Source organism: Vipera berus (genome assembly GCF_964194415.1).
Source record: "Vipera berus genome assembly, chromosome: 13".
Taxonomy (NCBI): Eukaryota; Metazoa; Chordata; class Lepidosauria; order Squamata; family Viperidae; genus Vipera; species Vipera berus.
Genome location: NC_138216.1, coordinates 7,719,895 through 7,747,182, shown reverse-complemented (window position 1 = coordinate 7,747,182; position 27,288 = coordinate 7,719,895). Strand labels below are relative to the sequence as shown.

At 43.1% G+C, this 27,288-nt stretch overlaps 1 protein-coding gene across 1 annotated transcript in view; it reads left to right on the top strand.

The window, feature by feature from the left end:
• MAPK8IP3 (mitogen-activated protein kinase 8 interacting protein 3) overlaps positions 1-27,288 on the top strand; it is a gene marked incomplete at both ends in the record, with an annotated part of 58,694 nt that overhangs the window by 7,008 nt on the left and 24,398 nt on the right. Inside the window, 13 exons of the mRNA XM_081338191.1 lie at positions 534-654; positions 1,195-1,265; positions 1,914-2,005; positions 6,329-6,352; positions 10,407-10,548; positions 12,828-13,071; positions 14,640-14,736; positions 15,250-15,368; positions 17,283-17,294; positions 21,137-21,154; positions 24,234-24,291; positions 25,622-25,774; positions 27,165-27,246. Coding sequence (XP_081194317.1) covers positions 534-654; positions 1,195-1,265; positions 1,914-2,005; positions 6,329-6,352; positions 10,407-10,548; positions 12,828-13,071; positions 14,640-14,736; positions 15,250-15,368; positions 17,283-17,294; positions 21,137-21,154; positions 24,234-24,291; positions 25,622-25,774; positions 27,165-27,246 — 1,233 coding nt within the window. The remainder of the gene's footprint in view (positions 1-533; positions 655-1,194; positions 1,266-1,913; positions 2,006-6,328; positions 6,353-10,406; positions 10,549-12,827; positions 13,072-14,639; positions 14,737-15,249; positions 15,369-17,282; positions 17,295-21,136; positions 21,155-24,233; positions 24,292-25,621; positions 25,775-27,164; positions 27,247-27,288) is intronic.

Sequence of the window (27,288 nt, the reverse complement as noted above, 5' to 3'; positions counted from 1 at the left end):
TTGTATAACTTTGTTTAATAAATAAAGGGGAATCAGCCGGTGACACTAGCATGGTTGAGCAGGGGATGCCAACAGATGAAACCAAGATGGACTCAGAATTGGTAATGCAGACAGCCGGTTTTATAATGGAGACTTTTGTACCATCACAAGGGTTGGGGCATCATGCTTCAGGTCGATAATGGGGAATTGGCCAAAGTTATGCAAGGCCTAAAGACTGTGGATATCTGTTTGCGATCTTTGTGTTTGCCTTCGAGTCTGCATCCAGCACTGCAGACAAAGGAAGAAATGTTACAGTGCTGACCGAGTTTTTTTTTGCGCAAAGCCAAAACAAATAATAATTTTTTTATAAAGAACAAGGCCTCAAAGTGCTGATTTGTTCCGATGACACAGCTGTCACATGCTTAAAAAACATGCATTTTGTATGCCTGGTGTTTGTAAGAAGGGACAGTCTTTGAATGATGACACCTCGTAGTAAAAAGTCGCACTTTAATCTGCCCCTTTCACCCATTTCTGCTGTTTATGTCTTCAAATAGAAATTCATTGAATTTGAAGATGCACTGGAACAGGAGAAGAAAGAGTTGCAGGTTCAGGTGGAGCACCTGGAATTTCAAACACGGCAGCTGGAGCTGAAGGCCAAGAATTATGCAGACCAGAGTGAGTAAAAGCATTCCCAGAGTTTGGCCAATCTACTGCATTCTGTACACAGATTTTATTAAATTTGGTTGGATTTCCCTGAGTGCATCCTGAACTGCATCCTGACAAACCCCAAGTTGGCTTCAGAGGTAAAACATTTACTGGCATGTAAAAGGCTCTGGCTTCAATTCCTGGCTCTCCAAATAAGTTTGCACAGGGCACCCAATCCAAATCTGTCTGAAGAAGCCACTGCGTTAGATCAGCCTGTGGTCTGACTAGGCTCAAGGTGTGGCTGTTTCTAGCTTGGTTTAAAAGCTCAAAGGCTGAATCTTAAGAAGTCTGCCTGAAGAGCATGTGCTGTATCAATTAAACCAGCAGGAAATTGGGGCACCAACCTTTTCTTTTGTTCGTTTGTAATTTTATAACAAGGCCTTGGGAGTAAACTAGAGCGAGCTTGAAGACATATTCTCATTCCATTTGTAAGTTGTTAGTATCATCTTTCTCAGAGTGCTCCGTTTCTCCTCCACCCACTTTCTTTTCTTTTTTTAAATAATGGAACAGTTTCCCGGTTGGAGGAGCGTGAATCCGAAATGAAGAAAGAATACAACGCTCTACACCAGCGGCACACAGAGGTATCTCTCCTTTCCTAGGAGTGGATGAAAAGTTGATTAGTATTAGTTGGAATGTACAGGTCTAAAAGTAAATGACAGCGGTAACCCTAACTCCTTTCGGATCTCCCGTTCTAGTGTTGTGGGTATTGGGGTACAGTCTGTAAAGTCGCGTGCTTCACATAGAGACGGACACAGAGCTGGGGTAAAGATGAGTTTATTCTGAACAGAACGAACCTGCCCAGGTGGATGGCATCCAATCAGTTCAAACCTGGGCTTCCTGCCAGTGCAGGTGACAATGGGTGTAGATCCTGGCTTCCCACCAGGCTGACCATGCCTGGGGCTGTCAACAGCTTAACTCATTAGGCTTATCCTGAGTGAGCAGTTATCGCCCGGAGCTGTCCAACCCCTCTGCTGATCTGCACCATCAGCCTCCTGCTGTGCTGTCCTTTGTGTATGCTGGGAGGCATACACTGCACAGTCGTAGCTGGAAGTTTGTAAGTTCCTGTTCTGCTGTGTAGAAAATCCAAAACACTATTTTTTTTTAAAAAAAAAGGAAGAAGAAAAGCCATTTTCCAGATCAGAAAAGGTTGGACTCGGGTACAGTTCTAAAGTGGAGTGGGAATCCGGATTAAATACTATCTTTCTTTTTTCTTCCCCCTTCTTCTGCAGATGATCCAAACCTATGTGGAGCACATTGAGAGATCCAAGATGCAGCAGGTCGCCGGAAATAGTCAAAACGAGAGTGGTCTGTCTGGGAGAAGGTAGGGCGGCCCCCAAGGAAGTAGAGTTTCAAGGCGAAAAAAGACTGTTCTGATCTTGCGTAGAAGCTTCCCTCTAAGTAACTGAAACGAGCATCTCGGGGTGACCCGTGAACTAGGCTGCATCTCTGAGCCTCAGCCATTTGGGAACAGGCTGAATTATGATGGCGGGACCTGCATGGGGAGAGTGAAGGGAAAATGCTTGAAATGCCTGTAGTTGTGTTACACAACATGTTTCACTGTCTCAGCTGGCATGGTCCTTGAAAAGCTGGCTTAGGCTTATTGTCTCCAGGGGTTCAGTACTTGGTCCAGATGTTGCGAAGCATGATTTCAAACAAAAGGGGAGCGAGTGAGAATGCATTTCGTGTCACAGCAGAGTTAAAAATAATGATTTGAAAAGCTTGAATGTAAATTCCTTTAAGAAGTTGTTTTTTTCCCCCCTATTTTTTTTCTCCAACTTACTATTTCCTTCTTAAGAAGTCTGGCTTCTCTGAGATTAGAAACAAACATTTTAAAGTAAGAGTCCAAAAGGCCCAAATGTTGCAAATTATATTTGTGTCTTCCTGGTCTAGCTTAAAGGTAAAGGTTCTCCCCGCACACGCGTGCTAGTCGTTTCCAACTCGAGGGGCCGGTGCTCATTTCCGTTTCAAAGCCGAAGAGCCAGCGCTTGTCCAAGGACGTCTCCGTGGTCATGTGGCCGGCATGACTAGACGCCAAAGGCTCACGGAACGCTGTTTCCTTCCCACCGTCGTGGTCCCTATTTTTCTACTTGCATTTTTACGTGCTTTCGAACTGCTAGGTTGGCAGAAGCTGGGACGAGTAACAGGCGCTCACTCTGTTACACGGCACTCGGGATTCGACCCGCCAAACTGCCGACCTTCTGATCGACAAGCTCAGCGTCCTAACCCACTGAGCCACCGCGTCCCTAGCTAGCTTAAAGAGCTATAAACGGAGGTTATGCACACTTTGAAAATAATTTCGAAGAAGCACTTGCTGAGCGCGAGAGTAAACGGATCCCCTTGAAGTTAAGGCAATTCTGAAAGCAGCTGTACCTTTTTTTTAGGTTTGCAAGAAAATAACAAAAGGGCCAGGCTCCTTCACTGAAGAACAATACTTGTACAGGCAGTCCTTGAACATATGACCACAACTGAGCCCAAATTTCCTGTTGCTAAGTGGGACTGTTGTCAAGTGAATTTTGCCCCGTTTTATGGCCTTTCTTGCCACGGAATCACTGCAGTTGTTAAATCAATAACACGGGTTGTGAAGTGGATGTGGCTTCCCCGTTGACTTCGCTTGTCAGAAGGTCACAAAAGGGAATCATGTGACCCCCGGGACACGGCAACCGTCATAAATACGAGTCAGTTGCCCAGCGTCTGAATTTTGATCGCGTGACCACGGGGATGCTGTGACAGTCGTAAGGGTGAAAAATGGTCATGTCACTTTTTGCAGTGCCATTGCAACTTTGAATGGTCACTAAATGAATTGTTGTAAGTCGAGACTGCCTGTACAAGGTCAAAAGCTTTTCTGATTCAGTTGTAACAGATTATAGCCTGTGGTGGGGAACAGATCCCCAAAAGGATTATTATTGGCACACTCTTGTTTTCAGCTGTTTGGCGGGGTGAATCCCGAGTGCCACGTAACAGAGTGAGCGCTTGTTACTCGTCCCAGCTTCTGCCAACCTAGCAGTTCGAAAGCACGTAAAAAATGCAAGTAGAAAAATAGGGAACACTACGGTGGGAAGATAACAGCGTTCCATGCGCCTCTGGCGTCTAGTCATGCCGGCCACATGACCACAGAGACGTCCTCGGACAAGCGCTGGCTCTTCGGCTTTGAAACAGAGATGAGCACCGGCCCCTAGAGTTGGAAACGACTAGCACGCGTGTGCGGGGGAACCTTTACCTTTACCTTTATGCCTTCGGCAGGGACAGACCCCCCCATGAAATGGGGTTATAAGTTACAAAAATGGGGATAGAACCTAGATTGAGATCATGGAGACAGCAGGGCCATTTTCTTCTATGTTGGACAAGTTGTCCATCTTTGGAATGAATAGATGGATGACTTGCTTCCGGGGAAGAGAAAAGAATGTCGTTTGATTAAATCCCAATGGGTTGTGGGGATTGGCATCCTGTGTAAATCTTCTGTGACCCACTAACCGGTGTCAGGAGTCTTTTTCCTTCATCCCAGTCAGTGCATGTTCTTTTGGATTTGGCTTGTGTCTGGCTGCATTTGCATTCCACAGTTCCCGTTGCTTATCTCACCTCTGCGTGTGGTTTGCGCTGTGATTGTGCTCAGGTTTTTATTTTAGAAAAAGCGGAGAGATATTGTATCCTTCAGCACATAAGCGTGTGTATGAGCACAGAACGTGTTCCATAACTCCTGAGGTTATTGAGGATAAGGGCATTTTTCCGTGTGATGATGGGACCACGCACACATGCATTTCTTGTGACTTGCTTCCATTGGAGTTTCTTTCTATGAGTTCAAGAAGCTTACCTCGTTTTGTGCAAACTAAAAATAATACGGCAACAACTGATTCAGACAGGCAGATTTTCTACAGGGTGAGCATAGGGGTTGAGGATCCCTTTAAAACAGCCTTTCCCAATCTTGGCCACTTGGAAGATGTGTGGACTTCAACTCCAGAATTCCCCAGCCAGCTCCCAGAATTTTGGGACTTGGGAGTCCACACATCTCCAAGTGGTTGGGAAACCCTTCCTTAGGAAAATGTTATTGGAGTGTAATGAGATATAAGAACATATATTTTTCTGGTCTGCTTATGAAATTCGAATTCATCCACATATCTTGTGGATGAGAGGAACTCCTGAGCTTTCAAAAACTGTTTATATTTTATTGAGTATGGGAAAGCTAGGCATAGGATGCATTAGACAGAGACAAAGAGTAGTCCAAGCATTTTGCTAGTGCTAGGAATGGTCTAGGACAGGGGTAGGCAACCTCGGCTCTTTTATGACTCATGGACTTCAACTCCCAGAATTCCTGAGTCAGCTACTGACTCAGGAATTCTGGGAGTTGAAGTCCATGAGTCATAAAAGAGCCGAGGTTGCTTACCCCTGGTCTAGGAGAAACTTATCCTAACTCTAAGAAGATGTTGATAGTTACCACTGGGACATATAAATGTGGAATGCTGATCACTAAAATGTGAAATAATATAAAGCCAACCTTAAGAGTCATCCACCCTGTTTTCTGCTCTTTTTTCAAAATTTTGAGTTTTTCCCTGAAATTTTGGTGATTTCTAAGCCCTTTTTGGAAGTTCACTGATGGAATATATACCTCTGCCTCCCCCCCCAATAAATAAATTTCTTTAGATGAAGGCAATCAGAAGCCAACCTATGAACTTACTTGCTTACCCAGTTGTAACCATTAGAAGGAAATTGGCAATTGTTATTAGCGCATACGGTATATCTACCCATGTGTGTTTCCTGGTACAGCTTTAGGAGACTTAGAGAAAACTTATCAGTAAGCCAGATGAAATATTACATTGGAAAACCATAATTAGACCTTCAGGAATGTTTGTTCCCACATAAAAGAAACTGATTCTGGAATGTTTAATCTTCTCTCTCTCTGCTTTCATCATTTAAACTTAGCTCTGTTGGATTAAAAAAGAAAAGAATCACACAGAGAGAAATACATATTTATGTATCCCTGTGATTATGAAGAGAGTTGAGCTTTAAGGGTTAAGTCCAGTGTGAGTCTTCCATTCAGGTTGTCTCCGGCCTTCAATGTAAAATAAGTACATTATGAGATCTAGTCATAGGTCTTTCACGTGTAATATTATCAAGTCCCGCCCGCCAAAAAAAATTCTTATTTGTCCCACTCCTAAGAAGAAGCTACAGCTAAAAGCTATGATGTGTTCCTGATTTCTGATCCCTGGCTTGTTTCAAGTAATTCTACTCCAAAACAAGAATTCTAGAAAATTTTGGCTTACTGTATTTTGCAAATGCTATACGGTTGCCATCGTCTGCCATGAATGCAGTGACCATTGGTTGAATGATAAAAGCGTGGAATCAGTGTCGAAACGGCTATTTCCAATCTTTGCAAAATGTCACATGCTGATGTACGATAAAGAAACATCACTTTTCTTCAGATAAGAGACCAGCAACGCAGTGTAGCTGTACATAGGATAGTATCATCCTTGCTTTGCAATGCGCTTGTGAGTCTGTGGGCCAGCGTGTCGATCACTACTCGAAGGAGCATGTTGTCTGAGCATGTCAATAGCGTGCTTGCATGACTTGTGCACTCTAATGGTTATTCTCTTGTCTTGCTTCTTTTGCCATTACCTCTCTTGTGTTGGCTGTTCTCTGTTTGTCACTTCAGTCACCACCCATCATGGAGAAAAAGGTAATTTGGCAGACTCTTCCTAAGGGGTTGAGTTTTCTCTTATCATCATCATCACCATCATGTTCATCATCATCATCATCATCATGGAACTTCTGATCACCAACCATATTTTGCAGTTCTGTACTGTTTTCTGAAGATCAGAGAAAAACATTCCTGAGCCACATTGAGCACAGGTTCAGAGTGTGAATCCGGCCTGGTAGCCACACCCATCACTTCCATACATTGGGTTTAGAGTGTTGGGAGGCCTACTTGCCCCAGTGTCTGGTCTAGCCATATTTGACCACCATATTTGATGTAGCAACAATAGGTGCCATTTAAAATGGTTACTATTTAGATTGGTAAGATCTGAGTTCTTGTGGTATTGGGTGATCTTATAATATTTACAGAGGGTTTTTCCCCCTTCCAGTTTTTCAGCACTGGTGGGGTGTTGCAGCTCTGGGTGTTTTGATCCCCAGAGACAAAAATTAACTGGGTTATCATAAAATATAAAAAGGTTCCCCCGCACATTCGTGCTAGTCGTTTCCAACTCTAGGGGCCGGTGCTCATCTCCGTTTCAAAGCCGAAGAGCCAGCGCTTGTCCGAGGACGTCTCCGTGGTCATGTGGCCGGCATGACTAGAAGCCAAAGGTGCACGGAACGCTGTTACCTTCCCACCATAGTGGTCCCTATTTTTCTACTTGCGTTTTTATGTGCTTTCGAACTGCTAGGTTGGCAGAAGCTGGGTCGAGTAACAGGCGCTCACTCTGTTACGCGGCACTCGGGATTCGACCCGCCAAACTGCCGACCTTCTGATCGATGAGCTCAGCGTCCTAACCCACTGAGCCACCACGTCCCCTACCATTAAATATAGGGGAAAGATAATTCTTTTTTTTTCTTCCAAGAAGGTGATAAGAGCCCCTCTTAGCCTCCTGCTAGGGTAGAAGTCCATGTCCTTGTGTGACAAAAATGTTGGAAAAGAGCAGTTGCAGATTTTGCTGACTACCCGCCAGTCAATTGCATTTGTTCCTACTCATCCCCTTAATCTGAACTTCCTCTTCACAGCGGAATTTAAGGGAATCTCATCGGCCTTTATCTCACGGTTTCTTCCAGAACCTTCAGTTTTACATTTGAAGTTCTGGTTTGCTTCTCAGCTGGATTAAGTCCCCATTTGGAACCAGTCAAATGAAACTGAGTCACAGGAGGAGAAGTTTGACTCTCATTTCAACAATCTCCAATCTTATCTTTAGGATAAGAAAGGAATATCTTTATAAAAACCTGGTTGAAACTGGAGTTCATTATCATATCCAAATCTCTTCCTCCCTCAAAAAACTAAAAACATTGGTGAGATAGGTCTGGAAAGGAGCACTTTTTTTTTGGGGGGGGAAGTCACCCCCTCCCCACATATTGCTCTTTGGGAGAAACCTCCCTATTTTTTTTGGCTTGACTGGCAGAAGAGATTAGACAAAAATGATGTTCGATATTTAGCATTTCAACCTACTTTGGCTGTGTATAAACCACATTCTCATGTTGGGTCGTAATAGGTTGTTTTTTTTTGGAGGAATTCCACGTTATTTGAGCACATCAGTTGTATTTTGCTAAACCAGGAACTGGAGAATTTATATTTTTGCCCTTCTGCTTTCAACTCTGAAAACGACAGCAGCTGGAAGATGAAACACTTCCCCACTGGGAAAAACAAAGGATAGTAACCAGCCTTGGATAGATTTATGCTATCTGACTTTCATTCTTATCTGTCAATCTGTCCTAACATAGTCAAGATGGATCAAGCCACACCTTCAAGTCTCTCATAGCAATCCCTTGTTCTTTATTGTATTTTTATCTTATCTCTGTTTCAAAGTATCTTGAGTCATGGGCACGAATTTCTCCTTCTCTTTTTATTTTCATAACAACTCAACTAGCTTAAATAGGATGTTATCGAGTAACTGAACCCAGGATAATTTCAAGGCTAAACAAAGCTCTGGATTCTTACTTGATACCTCCCCCAACTGTTATCCAGCGCTTTTAGCTACTCTGCCACAGCCAGTCTGTACTTGAGATTGAACAGAGAAAGAATACAATGTTCTGTGCTTCTTGTCATGATTTCATGAATACGATTTGGGGCCATTTTTCATGCATTCTTTTGATCTTAAGAAGATCTACAATTCAGTGGCAGAGCACATGTTTTGCATGCAAAAGGACTCGGTCTACCTCCCAGCACTTCCAAGACAATCTGAAAAAGGGTCTTGTCAGCATTTTAAACAAGCATTTTAAACGTGCCATTTAGAGCAAGACAAGCAACTTTTGGCCCTAAGGGCGTGTGCAAGATTCGAAACCCATTTTGCAAGAAGCCAGTTAGTTACTAGCAAGGTCAACCTGTGCCCCTCCTCACAGCTTCCTGGTGAAGAGAGTGGCAGAGAAAAAAAATGGGAGTAAAGATGAAAGATTTTTTTTCATCTAGTTTTGGTGGAATCTGAACCCAGCCTGCATCAGTTTGCTTTAGTCTTGTCCATCAGACAGGCTTTAACAGAAGGCAGCCCTCAACACACCTTGAGGACCTTGTCGGTGTTAAACGTGATTGAACTTGGTTAGTGCTTTGATGGGAGATCATAATTCTAGCACAACACCTATACTACTACTACTTTGTCTATTAGTGTGTGATAGAAACCAGAATTGTTGATCTCTATCAACAAATGTAAATGCTTAGCCAAATGTCATTAACCAGGAAAAGCTAAATGGAAAAATCCAATGACTGAGCACTTATGTGCTGTTGTCAAAAACAACAACCTCATATGGACGCAATCATTACACCACCAGAAATTGCACTCAGTTTCGAAACGTGACTTTATTTGACTAAAAGGAACTAGGAGACCAACTTGCTGTATGCCTCCCAAGGTTGCTTTTCGTGAGAGGGGTGGCAATGAATGACCTCCGTTCATTCCGCCGGGACCTGAAGACCTGGCTCTTCGAGCTCTCTGGCCCAGGCTGAGAATTCTAATTTTAGCTCTAATCTTAATTTTAACTGGGGTTTTATTTATGCAGGGATGAATATAATTTTTTTAATCTGTTTTTAACTTTTGTATCTTTGTTTTTTAATCACCCTGTAAACCGCCCTGAGTCCTTCGGGAAAGGGCGGTATATAAATGTAATAAAATAAATAAATAAAATAAATAAATATAAATGTGATTAATAAATACACTTGGAATAAGGAATATTCTTACCTTAGTGGTCAGGAATGTGTATAGGAAAGATCACCATGAAGTGTATTTATTCCCCGAGTGCTGCTGTTGAAGATTTCAGCACCTAGATAATTGCACTTGAATGCAATTTATAGGGACCTTGGTTCTCTCTGAGCTTGGTGGTTTTCTTGAAGATGTTTCATTACCCAACTAGGTAACATCATCAGTGCTGGGAGGAGGAGGAGGAGGAGGAGGAGGAGGAGGAGGAGGAGGAACAACTGTGGGGTCCTTGGTGCTCTCTGAGCTTGGTGGTTTTCTTGAAGATGTTTCATTACCAAACTAGGTAAAATCATCAGTTCTAGAAGGGAGGAGGAGGAGGAGGAGGAGGAGGAGGAGGAGGAAGGACTGTGGGGTCCTCGGTGCTCTCTGAGCTTGGTGGTTTTCTTGAAGATGTTTCATTACCCAGCTAGGTAACATCATCAGTGCTAGGAGGGAGTGGGCTTACCACTGATCATGTTATCTAACTGGGTAACGAAACAACCTCAGAGAGACCAAGGACCCCACAGTTCAACCCTGAGCTACAAATACTCTCTTCTACTGAGCATGGTCTCCTGCTTGAGCAGGGCGTTGGGCTAGACCAGACACGTCAAACTCACGACATCACGTGACGTATCGGAGCTTTTTTCCCATTGCCAGCAATGGGGTGGGGGCGGTTTCCTGGTGATGTGTCCGGCCCGTGGGCCGGCAGTTTGACACCCCTGGACTAGATCTCCAAGTCCCAACACTGTTATTCTGAATGTTATTTACTATGGCAAGTTTTTTTTTTAAAAAATGTTGCTTTTCATAAATTCAAGCCTTCCAGCTTTCGCTGACTCTTTCTTTTCTCTTGCTCTCTCATTCTAGCATGAAGAGGCGCCCCAATTCTCTGAACATCCCCCTCACAGATGATATGGTACGTGGGCAGGTGGGGGCCAAGATTGCCCCCGCAGTGGACCACTGGCACCTGAGTGACCTCAGTCAGATGCAGTCCAACTCCATCTACAAGGTTGTTTTTTTTTTACAACTATCATGGAAATGAGAGCTTCCCTGCCTACTTGTTGAATTGTGTTTTCCATCAGGGGAAGAGGACCCTTTGTGTCTGTAACCCTTTGCAGCCTAAACCGTTTCCACACACACGCACCCGCTCCTTTATCTTTTTCTACCTTTTGAGAAACAGGCAAATTACAGCCCTTCTACATCTTCCAGCATTCCTCTCTTTTGATGATCCAGATTGAGTCCGTTGGGAGGGTGAGTTGAGCAGTGTTAGAAGGACTACAGACATACCTTTAGTGCTTGGAATATTTTTTTTTTTGGACCAGGTGCAGTGAGTCTTCTCATGCTCATTTGCTACCCTCCATATTTTGGAGCACGCTCAGAGGTGTAGAGGATAGAGAAGAAGAAAGACGGGGACAAAAATGGATATCTGTATAGTTCACAGGTCTGCAACCCGCGGCTCCAGAGCCGCATGCAGCTCTTTCAGCCATCTCCTGTAGTTCCCAGTCGTCTGCCATGTGCAGTCCAAAAAAAAAAAGTGGGACTAAAAAGGTTCAACCAATCAATTCAAATATGCAGGGTAGGTGCATATCTCACCTTAGCTCCACTCTTCAGTCAAACCCTGTTCTGCACATGCACACATGTACGCGCATGTGCACACATTTTTTGTGGCTCCCAGTTTTTCCTTTTGTGAGGGAACCGGTTCCGAGTGGCTCTTTCACTGTTTCAGGTTGCTGACCCCTGGTATAGTTGGAATGACTCCAAGGAGTGGTCAGATTCAAGCTGTAACACTGCTAGACGGTGGGGAAGTAGAAATTCTAATGAAAGGAAGGGAACCCACCCGTCAGTAACAGTCTTTTCCTTGGCCAGATAAATCCGGACATTTTATCTAGCGTTCAATCAGTTTTCTCTCTTCTTGTGGCTTCAGCCTGATAATTCCCCTCTGGAACCCGCAACATTTGTGCCTCATCATCCGTGGGTCACTCTTTCAAGGATGGGATTTTGATGACTTAAACCATCCCTATTACTCTTCTTTCTCCCTTTTCAATAAGAATGCAGCATTTTAGCCTTGCTCCTGAAAATTGTATTTTATTTTTATTTTATTTTAAATCCCATTTATATCCCGCCCTTGTCCGAAGACTCAGGGGGGCTTACAATTTTAAAGCACAAACCAATGTGCTTAGCAATAGCCTTCATTCTATGTATATGCCTGCTTATTAGGGCTTCCCCCCCCCCAAGCGGCATTATTACAAAGTCAGCTTATTGCCCCCAACAGTCTGGGTCCTCATTTTACCTACCTCGGAAGGATGGAAGGCTGAGTCAACCTTGAGCCTGGTGGGACTCGAACCTGCACTAATTGTGGGCAGCGGGTGTTACTTAAGGAGGCATAGGATAATATGCATGATGATACTCTATGGCAGAGGTCCCCAACCTTTGGGGCACCAGGGACCGGTTCTGTGGAGAGAGGTTTTTCTGCAGACCGGAGAGCGCACGGTTTTGCGTGCTGCCTGCATCCCACCGATGGGACTTTGCTTGTTTCTGCAAACCGGTTGCGGGCATGCCGCAGACCGGTACAGATCCACGGCTCAGGGGTTGGGGACCTCTGCTCTATGGCTTTGTCCCTTTTTCACCAGCAGACTACAATCAGAACCATTTGCTGGTAGTCAATCAAAACTTTATGCCAACAGCCAGTCACCGCACTGCTCCACCAAGGCTTACCTCTGGTTTAATACGGTATATTGGAGGGGTTTTTTTTTTGGAGATGATTAAAAGGAAGCAGTAATTAATTATGCACCGTACCGTGTATGGGATACGATACGGATTGTATAGCATATTTAGAGGCCTGCTTTAAGTCTCTGAATAAGTTGTAAGGAGTTGCAGCCACTTCTGGCTATGGTGTGTGGTCACTGACTTAATTTTGGAAACCCATCGCAAGTGAATAGAGTTGTAGGCAGAATAACCTGGCCCATTTCTGACAGGCTGCTGGGCAGAAGGGAAGTTGCAGGGGAAAAAATGTTTTGGGCACTGGCTTTGGCAATACCAACATTCAGGCTCCAACAGATTCATTGCAAGACGCTGACAACAGAAATGTTCCTCAACCATGAAACTTTGTGTCATATTGGCCCCTGTTGTTCATTTCATGGTTTCCATTACTGCTGCTTGGCATCTTACGCTCATACCTCTTAATGCTCCAAAGGCAGCAAAAGAGCCAGGGCAAAAAAAATTGATTGGTATGGCTATCTTGCCTTTTTTCCTCCCCCCTCCCTCTCTGCCAACCACATTGCGCACCAGTGTCCACCTGATGAAATGTCAGAATCTGGGCAGTCCTCTGCAGCTGCCACGCCGAGCACCACAGGAACAAAATCAAATACCCCCACGTCGTCGGTGCCCTCCGCTGCTGTGACGCCCCTGAATGAGAGCCTTCAGTCAATGAACGACTATGTCACTTCAAAAAATAACAAACGGTCGCGGGAGAAACGGAATAGCCGGAATATGGAAGTGCAGGTGGTCCAAGAGACAAGGAACGTGAGCATAGGTAGGAGTCGGTCTGTCTGCTTAACTCCTTTCTCGAACTTGTTAAATGTTGGAACAGCTTGCCTTCAGAGGTTGTGGGAGCTTCACAACTGGAAGCCTTCAAGAAGAGACTGGACTGTCAGAAATGATGTAGGGTCTATCTACAAAGTCCTTTCCAACTCTGTTATTCTATATTCTATTTCTATTTCTTATTTTGTTCTGTTCTGTTCTATTCTATTCTATTCTATTCTATTCTATTCTATTCTATTCTATTCTATTCTATTCTATTCTATTCTATTCTATTCTATTCTATTCTATTCTATTCTATTCTATTCTCTATTCCATTCCATTTATTCCATTCCATTCCATTCTAATTTCTATTCTATTCTATTCTATTCTATTCTATTCTATTCTATTCTATTCTATTCCATTCCATTCCATTCCATTCCATTCCATTCTAATTTCATTTCTATTCTGTTCTGTTCTGTTCTGTTCTATTCTATTCTATTCTATTCTATTCTATTCTATTCTATTCTATTCTCTATTCCATTCCATTTATTCTATTCCATTCCATTCCATTCCATTCTAAATTCTATTCTATTCTATTCTATTCTATTCTATTCTATTCTATTCTATTCTATTCTATTCTATTCTATTCTATTCTATTCTATTCTATTCTATTATTCTGTTCTGTTCTGTTCTGCTCTGCTCTGCTCTACTCTACTCTACTCTACTCTACTCTACTCTACTCTACTCTACTCTATTCTATTCTATTCTATTCTATTCTATTCTATTCTATTCTATTCTATTCTATTCTATTCTATTCTATTCTATTCTATTCTATTCTATTCTATTCCCTATTCCCTATTCCCTATTCCCTATTCCCTATTCCCTATTCCCATCATCTACCTGGCTAGTTTTGTGGTCCTGGATTTAATCCGAAGGAACCTAAACAGCTTGGGACCAAAATACCTGAAGGGAATGGGTTCTTCAGTGTAGTTTAGTCGATACTGGTAGTCCTCGACTAACGACCACAATTGAGCCCAAATATTCCCTTGCTAAGCAAGGCAGTTGTTGAGTTGAGCTCCATTTTGCAACCTTTTTAGCCATGGTGGTTAAACGAATCACTACGGCAGTTAAATGAGTCGTGTGGTCGTTGCGCAAATCTGGCTTCCCCCCTGTTGACTTCGATTGTCAGAAGGTCACGAAGGGTGACCGTGTGACTCCCCCGAACACCGTAACCCTCCTAAATACACGACAGTTGCCAAGTGCCCAAATGTTAATCATGTGACTGTCGGGATGCTGTGAAGTATGAGGAGTGATCGTGACGTCACTTTCTTCAGTGCTGTTGTAAATTTGAACCGTCACTAAAATGAAGGGTTGTAAGTCAAGGACTAACCTGTATGTGTGTGAGAGAGACAAGATGGTATGCCTTCTGGATTGAGGCTGGGTGATATTCCTGATGCCCTAAAACACAGATTGTGTTACTCGGTGTTTTTCAAGAGAAGGAGAAGCGCAACGACACATGTTTAAGTCCAAATGCTTTGTGGGCTCCAGAGCATACATGGTTCCCCCATGCTTTTGTTACAGGAATGGGAAGCAGTGATGAGGGATCGGACTTCCAAGATATTGACTCTACGCCAGAGTTGGACATCCAGGATCCTAGACTGGAGCGCACAGGGAACAGGTTGGAAAGCTTTGGGGGCAAACTTAATCATTGAAAGGGTTCAGATAGTAGGGAATAATCATTGAAACAGACACAGATAACTTACGAAGCTGGTCTATTTCTACTCACTGCCATTTAAATCAACTACTTGGAGGCTAGATGTCCTTCTTAAACAGTGCTTCTCAACCTTGGCAACTTTAAATGTGTGGAGGTCAAATCCCAGAATTTCCCAGGGTGGGGAATGCCTGAAATGGTATAAGGTTTCCTGCCTGAGCAGGGGGTTGGACTAGATGACCTCCAAGGTCCTTCCAACTTTATTATTATTATTATTATTATTATTATTATTATTATTATTATTATTATTATTATTATTATTATTATTATTATTATTATTATTATTATTATTATTATGTTTTTTGCTCCGTGGGATAAGGATTAAAAAAAATGTATTTGGGGAGAAAAGCTGCCTTTTGTGATTAAGAGAGGATATTTCTTGCTGCAATGTATTTCTAATTTTCCTTCTTATATAAATAGCCCGACACAAGGGATAGTGAATAAAGCATTTGGCATCAATACTGATTCTCTGTATACCGAACTTACTGAAGTGGGCTCAGAGGCCATTGGAGACGTGGATGAAGGGGCAGATCTACTAGGTAAAGGTTACTTCAAAGGCACGGCTTTTAAAATCCTTACCTTGATTATCCTCACCACAATACTTTGAAGTAGGTTTTTGACCCAAATTTGTAAAATGTCAGAAGATATTTAACTGGATAATTTAAATATCCAGAGAAAGAGAAGAGGTGAAACCAATCGGTGGTATTTGAATTCAAGTTCCAAGACTTATCTAATGTATGCCAGAGTGTGTGTAGGTATGAAAAAGGCAATTATTTATTAAGCAGGTTTATGCTCTTAAAACATGCATGAATATTTTTTTGTTCTGCATTTTCTAATTAATTTGCTTAATTTACTCCATTAGTTTTCAGATTGGGAAAGAGTTTTGTGGTAGAATGACGCCTTGTTATTCTTAGGCCACTAAGAATCTTGCCTATGCAATTCTCTTACCTTTGAGGCAGTTATTCTTCCCAACCATAGGACTTATACCTTTAAAAGATGTCATTGTTTTTCTTAACAAAGCTGAATTCTCTGATCAGAATCATGCTCTTTTTGTCACTTTTTCTCCACTTGCAAGGAACAGCAACCTACCCAGTTATGCATGTTAGAGGGTCAGATTTGTAGCAAAGATTTCAAAAAGCATGTAATAAAGTAAATAAACTATAGAGAGGATAGCTAATCAAGGAGCTTAAAACAAGGCAAGTAGTTTGTACGGTCACAGTCTCGCCTAGCAATCATTTTATTTAACAATCAAGTTCCCGGCTCCAATTGTGGTCACTAAATGAAGACTATCTTTATGTTGGGTGTACCCAGCAATTATGGTTTGTGAACCAAGTTTTATGAATTAATCTCAGCCAGTTAGGATTTAAGAAACTACGATTAAACCTTAGCTTACCAGTTGTTGCTCTTATATCTTTATTTGGCTTATAGGACCGCCTATCTCCTATAATGATTCTAGGCTGTTCACAACCATCTATAAAACAAAGATTTATCAGACGAAACAGCCTCCCAGCACAACCATCTCAACCTAGCCCAATTCTTGGGGGAAGAACCAGGTTTTCACAGTACCCCACTCAGCTTATTTGTTCAATTCCTGGTTGGTTCCTTCCAGTCTTTTATTGTTGTGCTCATGTGGCATCTTAAAGGATAGTTAGAAGGATGTTTCAGGCCCAAAGGAAACCAAGAACAAACCAGAAAACTTAAAAAACAGACCATACTCTCCATTTGCATGTCATGCAATCAGTAAGCCCATAGCAAGCCATGGTTACAGACTGCTTGCTTTCAAACAAACCATAACCTGCTCCATTCTCCTTCCCTCATCCACACACCATAGAAAGCTGAAACAACAACAACAAAAACACATCAGACCATAATGTGATACCTGAATCCAAACAATTCAAGAACGCATGCGAATATCCTATGGTGGGATGAGACAATATCCTTTGTAGACGTCTAAGGTAACATGCTTGAAGTTTTGGTGGAGCCGATGGGACACTCCTTAAGCATTGAGTGAGATTTCGGTTTGCTGTGCTAAAGCAGAACAATGCAAAGAAAGCAAGAGAAAAATTCTTCCTCATTCTGGCTTCATGAAAACCAGATACTACGCGTGAGAAAACAAGGTTAAATGAGGGGCTTGTAAGGTCCCCAACCACATTTTCATCAGAAACATTGACCCTTCCTCTCTCATGCCCCTCATGCTTTTCCTCATATGAATTCATGCTTTTTATGGTCACAGTGGACCTTGTCTTTATGATTTTTATGCCTTTTGGTATGGAAATGGCAAAATCATTGTCTTGGGGTTTGGGGGGAGGGGAAGGGAGTTGTTTTTTTTAAAAAAAAAGAATCCAAGAATTATTATTTTTTTGTTGTTGGTTTTAGACATTGATTGACTTTTTTTCCCTCCCCCGCCACTCCATTCCTTCCTCTCTATGTGCTTCGTTGGACATGGCCCATAGGGGAATTTTCAGGTGTGTATTTCTCCTCTCCTTAGATTCTTGGTTTATTTTCTTTTTTTTCCCCCCTTAGAATTTTAAAACAAACAAAGAGGCTGTTCACGTGTAAAATACATCCTGTCACAGTTCATTTTGTTGACTTGGTTCTACCTTTCCCTACTTTTGTTATTTTGGACAGTGGATGTTGGGAACCTGCCAGCTAAGTCTGGAAGGAGGGGTCAAGCAAGGACCTAGTTGGAAACATTCTCCAGCCCACATGCAGCATAAGCTTGACTTCACCCAAGATCTATGAACCCTTATCTGGTCATTCCCAGGGAAAGGCAAGCAGTCTGGAGGATTCTTGTCACGTCTGTGGCAAACAACAAAGTTACTGACTGGGTATTTTATGAAAGGCTATCATGGTTTGCTCCTGACAGTTAGGTATCTGAACACAAGCGATCACTTTCTGGTTTTTTGCTTACATTTCCTTTCTGCAGTCTCCATCCACTCTGTCTACTTGAGTCCCGACTACTTTGGGATTTAAGATGGGAGGTGGGATGAAGACTTTTACTTTCTTTACTAATTAAGGCACGTCAGGACTCAGAGTCTGAAATTCCATATCCATCTCTTCTTAGGTGACTTTTAAAAGAAACTTATTTGGGAGGATGGTGTTTAAGTCACCAGCTTCTCAAGTATAGCCCTGTGATGTAGTTGGGCTACAGGTTCCGTCATCCCCAATCAGGTTAGTCTGCAGCCAAGGATAATGAGAATTGTAGTCCTGCAATATTTAGGGGTTGCCAGAATGAAATTACTATCTTAATTAGTGATAACTGGATGGATCTGGCGCAACTTCTGATAAACTTAACAATAAGGGGGGGGGGGGAACTACTGGACAAGTGAGTTGGTTTGTGATGTTCTCCTTTTTTTCCCAATTCTTAATAACAATCCTGGCAGAATACAAAGAGATTATTTCCCTTTGATCTCATATAACCAAGGACTAATAACCAAGGACTAAAGAGCCTTGGTGGAGCAGTGGGCTAATGCCTCCTTAAGTAACACCAGCTGCCTGCAATGATTGCAGGTTCGCATCCCACCAGGCTCAAGGTTGACTCAGCCTTCCATCCTTCCGAGGTAGGTAAAATGAGGACCCAGATTGTTGGGGGCAATTAAGCTGACTTTGTAATAATGCCGCTTGGGGTGTGTGTGAAAGCCCTAATAAGCAGGCATATACATAGAATGAAGGCTACTGCTAAGTTTGTAAGCCGCCCTGAGTCTTCGGAGAAGGGCGGGATATAAATGGAATTAAAATAAATAAATAAATAAATAAAATAATTCCCCTTCTTTTTGATGGGGATGTGTGTGTGTATATATATATATATATATATAACACACACACACACGTTATTTAGAGGGACGCGGTGGCTCAGTGGGTTAGGATGCTGAGCTTGTCGATCAGAAGGTCGGCAGTTTGGCGGGTCGAATCCCGAGTGCCGCGTAACAGAGTGAGCGCCTGTTACTCGTCCCAGTTTCTGCCAACCTAGCAGTTCGAAAGCACGTAAAAAAATGCAAGTAGGAAAATAGGGACCACTCCGGTGGGAAGATAACAGCGTTCCGTGCGCCTTTGGCGTCTAGTCATGCCGGCCACATGACCACGGAGACGTCCTTGGACAAGCGCTGGCTCTTCGGCTTTGAAACGGAGATGAGCACCGGCCCCTAGAGTCGGAAACGACTAGCACGCATGTGCGGGGGAACCTTTACCTTTGTATATGTTATTTAGCCTCAGTCAAGACCAGGTTCTTGATTGGGGAAGAAGATAAGGAAATGGTACAAAAGAAAGTGAATTCCCAGAGTGTAGCAGAGAGAGAGAGAGAGAGAGAGAGAGAGAGAGAGAGAGAGAGAGAGAGTGAGTTCTTCTAGCTCCTGGAAACATGGTCCCTGAGACCCTTCCCCACCCTAAAAATACAGCCTTTAATAGAAAACCCCAGTTTGCTCTCTTTGTTTCTTCCAGTTTATATTGCTTTCCTTCTCCAAAGAAAGTAAAAATACTAGCATCTACTCCTCCAAAGAGAGTAAAAATGCTAGGACTCTCCTCGCCCCATCCTCCTCCTCCTCCTTCAAGAGAAGATTACTCTTCCTTAGTGTTTGGGTGTTTCTACTTTTTAATACTACAGAAGTGGGACTGCAACCTCAGGGTTGAAGCCAAGATATTTTATGATTTTGATGGTTCCTCCGCCACCCCCACTTTTTGTTTGTTACTTGGGCAGGCGTAGAAATCTTGTTCAACAGGAGGAAAGATTCTTGCTGTTATAACACTAAAAAAACAGGATCCTAGAGCAACAATATTCTTCATCTGCTATGTTCCAGTTCTCAGAGGTGGACTAAGGCTACCATGAGACAGGTCCCCAAATTCTTTGTTCCTTGGAACGCGAGGATCTGCTCCCAAACAACCTCTCTTTCTCAAAAGGAAAGAACATTTGGATCTAGCCCACAAGAATGGCATATGATTTTGATTTGGGTTTCTTTAGGATTCGTTAAGACAACCCTTTAGAAGATCATATTTGTAGCTCCAGGTTGAACGATGGACTCCTTGGTGCTCTCTGAGCTTGGTTGTTTTCTTGCAGGTGTTTCATTATCCAATGTGAGGGATGGTGTCCATGGAGGGGGAACTGGGGTGATGGACTACAGCAAAACAGCAGTTTTCCAGGAAGGAGGGAGCATATTCCAGTGAGACAAGAAGCAATATAGCCCAGAGCGGGATAGAAGACAGAGGAAGAGAATTAGAACAGCCATATTCTCTCTCCCAAGGCATATCCATTATGCTAGGAGTAATAAGGGTTCAGTCTGGCAAAATTCTGTCTGCTGTGTGTAAGCAAATAAAGACATGGACTCTGGGTGAATTGTTCCATATTGCTCTTGAGCTTTGCCTGACAGCCAACTAAGTAACCTCTTAAGCTCAACTAGGCAACCCAATTAGGTGAAATCATTCATTCACACTGAAGATAGCAGTGTTCCAATATCTCAGGGGTTGCCACAAGGAAGACGGGATCAATCTATTCTCCAAAGCCCCTGAAGGCAGGACAAGAAGCAACGGATGGAAACTAACCAAGGAGAGAAGCAACCTGGAACTAAGGAGAAATTTCCTGACAGGTAGGACAATTAACCAGTGGAGCAACCTGCCTCCAGAAGCGGTGAATGCTCCAACCCTGGAAGTTTTTAAGAAGAGACAGGACAGCCATTTGTCTGAAAAGGGTACAGGGTTTCCTGCCCAGGCAGGGGATTGGACTAGATGACCTCCAAGATGTCTTCCACCTTTATTATTATTGTTGTGGTTATATGTTACCTAGTTGGATAATGAAACATCTGCAAGAAAACAACCAAGCTCAGAGAGTTCTACAGACGACAGCTTATTTACCCAAGGAGTAGACTGTTTTTCAGGCAGATGTTCTTTTGAAATCAGAAGGGAGGGAGTTCCTTTAAGCTTTAGACCCAGAAGTTACGGTCGTCTGGAACTTCCCTGGGCTGTATTTTCTATTACCACGTCCCACGAGCTGAAAGGTGCTTGTCGTTCGGCTGGAGAGAACAACGATACCTTCAGGAGTTGTCACCTGATTGGTTTCACTCAAAAACCAGGTCCCTTCTACTAAGTTGGATCAGTCCGGTGAAGAATTGCCTTGCTGTCATGTAAATGATTTTTCCATACACATACTTGCTAAGACAGTGTCACCATTTGCTGAGTTGTATTTAATGGCTGCTTTTTCTCTCTCTCTCCCTGCCCTCCCCTTCTCCCCTCCCCCTTTTTTTTCTTCCTCTTTTGTATCTCTTTCCCCCTCTGGATCCTTCGCTCCTTCCCTTCCTCTTCTCTCATATGACTTTCATAGTACGGGATGATTTCTTTGGTAAGGCGAAAGCCAGTTTTAAAACATATGGTTGTTCCCCCTTTCCTTTCACTTGGCATCTCTTCATTCTTTTTGTCTTCTCTCTGGGATTCCTTGGGACTTGGTTTGTTTTTTGTATTGATCCCCGTGATGGTAATGAAGGTGCTTTTTTTTTGAGAAGCAGATCTTCTTCACTTGCCATCACCTAGGAGGTATTGTCCTCGCCTCTTCTCTTGGGACGTAGCTGGTTATCCACTTTGATGTTTCAAGCAGCTTCCAAGAGGTGCCCATAAAAAACGTGTCCTTCCCTGTTTTTATTGTTTGCTTTTGTTTTGGAAATTGTGGCCCTGGGGCAACCCAGATGGGAAGATTTGTCTAAGCAGCCCGCTTCCTTGCGATTTGCTTAGCTTGAGATATATGCTGCTGCTCTGGCCAGTTTTTCTCATTCATGCTCAAAACTTTCCTTTTGAAAAATCACACATTTCAGAAAATAAAGTGGGGGGGGGAGAAAAAAAGGCTCTAGCTGGCTTTTTCTGAATTGCTAGCTTTTTTTTGCAAGTAGAGATGTTCTATCATACATTCTTTCCACCTGAAGTTTGAAACAGCATCAGGAAATCTTTATTGCAGATTTAAAAAAAAAAGAATATTAAAATATAGGCAATTCTGAGCGATGTACTCAGAGATGACCCAACGATACTTGGTGCAGCAGCTGAGGTTTCAGACTCCTATTTGTCTAGCAATACTGTTGATTAAAAATATCTTTCTATTCTGAATTGGGCTTCTAAAAGGTCATATCCGAAGAAATGTGCATTCAAAGTCTTCATTAAGTGTCAGGATTGGATGGCATGGATTGAGACCCCCCCCCCATTCTTGCAAGAAGCCCCATTGCTCACCTTTTTCTCTCCGAGTCTTCAAAGTGAAGAGTAGAAGTGTCATTCTTGGACTTAGCCAGATTGGACTCAGAAGGAAAAGGTAAGACAAGGAACAAGTTCCTTGTCAATGTCCCCAAAGTTTTAGTTCTTGGTTGTGCTCTTAAGAAACGGTGTGCAGAACAAATGCTGCCTGAAACATCAAAAGGGCCTAATCTCTTCATGTCCCTTCAAAACAACTGCAGCTGCTTTTCCATTCTCTTTGGGAAGTGGACATTCCTCTGCCATCTCCAACTCATCTCCATCTGATTGTGGGAAGAAGGTCTGTGCACTGCCCCGGTGTGTTGTGATGTGTTCTCACTTCCTATGTATGCTGCCATGATTCTCTTGTTAACTTTTCATTTGTCCTGAGTGTGCATTTGTCCCATGAAAGCAACCCAAACAGACACCCCCCCCCCACGTTAAAAGAAAACCGAGTTGATTTTTCCTACACAGTGTGAAGTAGAAGAGAGTTTGGATGCCGGCCGAGGTTGGCTACTCATTGATTCCCATGAAGACCTCTTCTTTTAACATCTGGAAATGGGACAAAACTGTTCCAAGTAGTACCATTTTCATTTTGTGATTGAAGAAATCTCTTTTCTCTTCTCTGCTGAATTTTCAGTGCTATGAAGCAAAATCTGCCCTAGAAAGAATGGACGATAGGACCATCCACAGGAGCCATTTTACTTGGTATGACCTATCTTAGATAAAGCTTAGGTGGTCCCAAGGTCACCAGATGGCTCTCCCGTGGTTTGAGGTCCATCTAAATCAGATGTAGCATCTCAGCTTGTTCCAGTCGCTGGCAGAGAAAGGTGGTTATTTGTGAAAAATGCTTAGGGATTCTCAAAAACTAAAGACTGCCATGTTTGGAATGCACCTATGGAATTCCTTCGCTCAGTACTGTATATGCCTCTAGATTTCTAAAAAAGGAGATTCAATATCATGAGAAGACAGACCTTTCAATGGCCTTGATAAATTCGGCAGTTGTCCTCTGGCTGAATGCATGTTTTATGTAAAGGAAGTATTAGGTTAAGAAAGAGCCAGACGAAAGATGGTTTATAAGAACCAGAAAGCCTTGTAATGGGAGGACCAATTTAACAATTACAAGCCAAAGTAGATGTGTGAAGTCTCCTTCACGTGGAGCCTAAGTTTGGTGGACTTCATGACCATCTTCATGTACATTTTTTGGGGGGGGGGAAGTATGGACATAAGAAACTCTGCTATTAGGATTTTTTCTTGCTTTCTCAATCTAGTCTACCAGAATTTCCTTCCATGTATTTCCCCATCCAAGGGCAAATCAGGACCAGTTCTACTTCGTTATTTTTTTTTTAATTCAGCCAAGGTTGGCAAAGTGTTGCTACCTGTGCGGAAGGCAAATTAAGGTTCCCTTGGTGTAAGCTCTTGATACCTTCAAAGACAAATTGATACTTTTTCTTGCCAAGAGTACGAAGGTGATTTGCCACTGTCTTCTTCTGGCAATTTTTTTGGGACTTCCCAGCATAGCTTAGTGGTTTTCTGTCCAAATAAGGACCAGGCCAAGGATGCTTGGCTTCCTTCCCATCAAAGGGGCTGCCATCGACAGTTAAGGTCCAAAGAAAAATTTCATTATAACTATTCCTTGTTTTTATCGACTTTCCTTGAAGAGTAGCTTATATTGTCATTTTCTCCTTTTTAAAAAATAAATAAACAAATTGCACCATTTCTTCTAGATGCTTAGACAGTGAATAGGTTCCTGACTTTGTTTCTGGGCTAAACAAGGAAATGAATCTAGGGTTGCTGAATTCAGAGTATTGACCTCTGCCCCATTCTGCCTTCGCAGAACCACGATTATATTAATCCAGAGTGAAAGCAAATCAGGCTAGTGTCAACTGGTCCTTGCCTAGACTTTTAAAAAGGACAGCCGTTTAGAGGATAGGCAGCAGAGCTGTAGTCCAGTATTTCGAGCCCATCCCCCCCCCAAATAATCTTCCACCTTCGCTTCTGAAGGAAGTTTTGGGATGAATGGGAATCCGTCTTCCGATGCCATTCCTTCCATTCTTTGCAGCTAAGTAGAAGCTCTTGAACAAGAAAGTTATATCTCTTCAAAAAGGAAAGAGCTTTTTTTTTTTTGGCCAAAATGTGTGTGTCAAAATTTGCATGGCTCTCATTATTATTATTTTTTCCACCTTCCTCCCCCCCTCCTCCCCCCCCAGGGATGGGCAAAGAAGTGGGAAATCTCTTGATGGAGAATACACAGCTGCTGGAAACCAAGTAAGCATTCTCCCTTTTTCTAAATAAAAGTTTTGTGCTTCCTTGTGAGTCTAGCATCAGTTTGTACTTGATGAGATGCTGCATGCGGCTGTTTTGTTCAGTTTATCTTGTCCTTGGATATTTTTTTTTTCATTCTTCTGAGATCGTTGCCCAGTGGGGTTTTGCAGCTTTTGCAGACCCAATCTACCCAACCAATTTTCAAACGGAGAGGTGAAAAGCGTTTTAGCCCATACCACAGCCTTTCCTGTGACCCCCCCCCCACATATTCTTGGACTTCAACACTCATAGACCCAGACCGTTAGCCATGCTGGGGAGGATTGTAGTTGACGATTTAGTGACCTGATCAGGAAGAAAGACTGGAGTCTGTTTGTTTTTGTTGCATTAATAGTTTGGCCCAAAGTTAATCCAAGTAATTAAAATGCAAGGTTCCGTTTAAATGCCTGATGCTTTATCTGTGACTATCCCATAAAGAAGAACTAAAGAGCCTCTTGTGGCGGGTGAAGAAAGAGAGTGCAAAAGTTGGGTTGAAACTTAACATTAAGAAAACCAAGATCATGGCATCCGGCCCTCTCAATTCCTGGCAAATAGATGGGGAAGAAATGGAGGTAGTGACAGATTTTATTTTCCTGGGCTCCAAGATCACCGCAGATGGGGACTGTAGCCAAGAAATTAAAAGACGCTTGCTCCTGGGGAGGAAAGCCATGGCAAATCTAGACAGCACACTAAAAAGCAGAGATATCACCCTGTCAACAAAAGTGCGTATAGTCAAGGCTATGGTCTTCCCAGTTGCCATGTATGGCAGTGAAAGTTGGCCCATAAGAAAGGCTGAGCACCAAAGAATTGAGGCCTTTGAACTATGGTGCTGGAGAAGACTCCTGCGAGTCCCTTGGACTGCAAGGCGATCAAACCGGTCAGTCCTAGAGGAGATCAACCCTGACTGCTCTTTAGAAGGCCAGATCCTGAAGTTGAAACTCAAGATACTTTGGCCACCTAATGAGAAGGAAGGACTCACTGGAGAAGAGCCTAATGCTGGGAAAGGTTGAGGGCAAGAGAAGAAGGGGACGACAGAGAATGAGGTGGCTGGATGGAGTCCCTGAAGCAGTAGGCGTGAGCTTAAAAGGACTCCAGAAGATGGTGGAGGACAGGAAGGCCTGGAGGAATGTCATCCATGGGGTCGCGATGGGTTGGACACGACTTCGCAGCTAACAAGAACAATCCCATGATATCCCCTTATGTCACCGATCAATATTTTCCCAAAAGCGCCCCCTATGATGTTAGCCGTATTCTGAGGCCAAGTATGTTTCTCTTTCTGTTACTTGCCCCTCTCCAGAAATGCTTTGAATATTGTGAAGGATGATTTAATTGCCAAAGTGGACCAGCTTACAGGAGAACAGGAGGTGCTGAAAGAAGAGCTGGAAGCAGCAAGGCAGGCAAAATCCAAAATGGAAGCACGGATCAAGGAACTTGAAGAAGAACTTAAAAAGTGAGTAGCCAACTGCTTTTGGGTCCATTTCTCAGGTGGGATGATTTCTCGTGAGGTGAAACGGATGCAGCGGAGATACTAAGCCCTCCTAGTCTAACCCTATAAGCCAGGGGTGTCAAACTCAATTTCACTGAGGGCCGCATCAGCACTGCGGTTGCCCTCAGGGGGCCGGGTGGCTATGGCCAGGGTGGGTGTGGCCTACTAGGTGGGTGTGGCTAGAGTGCGTATGGCCTGCTGGGTGGGCGTGGCCAGCTCTACATCGTTGGCATCAAGGGTGCCTATGGGGGCCCGGGCAGGAGTGGGACAGATCTGAGGGTCTCTGGCAGAAGGAGGGTCTCTGGGCCAGGGCCAAGGCAGTGGGGGCCGTTCCCTCACTGTTTCCAGGATGGCTTCGCGGGCCCGCATGAAGCCACTTTGCGGGTCCCCGGGCCTTGTGTTTGACATGTCTGCTATAAGCCTACACATTGGACACCAACATTTAAAAATGTCCAGGTAGAACCTACCTCTTAAATTGTGGAGGAAAAAGACTTTTATGAGTTCCTCAATCCATTTTAAAGCCCTTTTGAAAGGTTCACAAAATTGTACGGTATAACTTTTTATCCCTGTCCTGGTTTTTTTTTTTAAAAAAAAATTAAATTATTTAACGTTTCAACTTGTTGTAGTTTGATTTACGGTGTCGTAAGCTGCCCCGAGTCGATTGACCGTGAGATGGGCGGCATATAAATTTAATTTTTAATTTAATCTTCCAGATCTGATTCTCCCTCCATACTATTATTGTGAATGCAATTAAGAAATAAAACTCCACTGAGTCGGGACTGAATGATCACATTTTTTGGGGGGTGGGGGGGGGGGGGAGAAATGACTCTTAAAATTCTTGGTTACTCTTTTATGTTTTTATTTATCTATTCTTTACGGCCCCCCCTGAGCTTCAGGTTTACATCTTCAAGCTTCTCCCTTTTTCCTAATAAAGAACATCATTTTTATTTATTTATTTATTTATTTATTAGTTAAGAAAACGTATATGCCCTCCCCACACTCAAGAGAAATAAAAGACCCCCAAACCCAATAAACCCTCAATCCTTTGGTACCGACAATCAAATCAACCACTTTATGGCTCCGTATCAACCTCGGGTCCCCAAGCCCACCGGCAAAATCGTGTCTTCAGGGCCTTTTTGAAAGAATTATTGAAATGGACCAATATTATCTCAAGGGGATGCAAAGATGCCTACTAACTATTCTTAGATTCGGGGGGGGGGGAAGAGAAAACACCCCCCACCTACCCCTAACCTATCTGATTGTTGGGAATTCAAGTTTGTTTCAACTCTGCCTCCGTGTTACGTCTGGATTTGCTTCATACGTTTCATTCTTCTACCCTCCCCCCCCCCTGCAGACTGAAATCGGAGGTGATAGTTGCACGCCGAGAGCCCAAAGAAGAGGTGGAGGATGTCAGCAGCTATCTCTCTACAGAACTGGTAGATGACATTATTAAAATGCCTAGGGAAAGAGGGGCTATG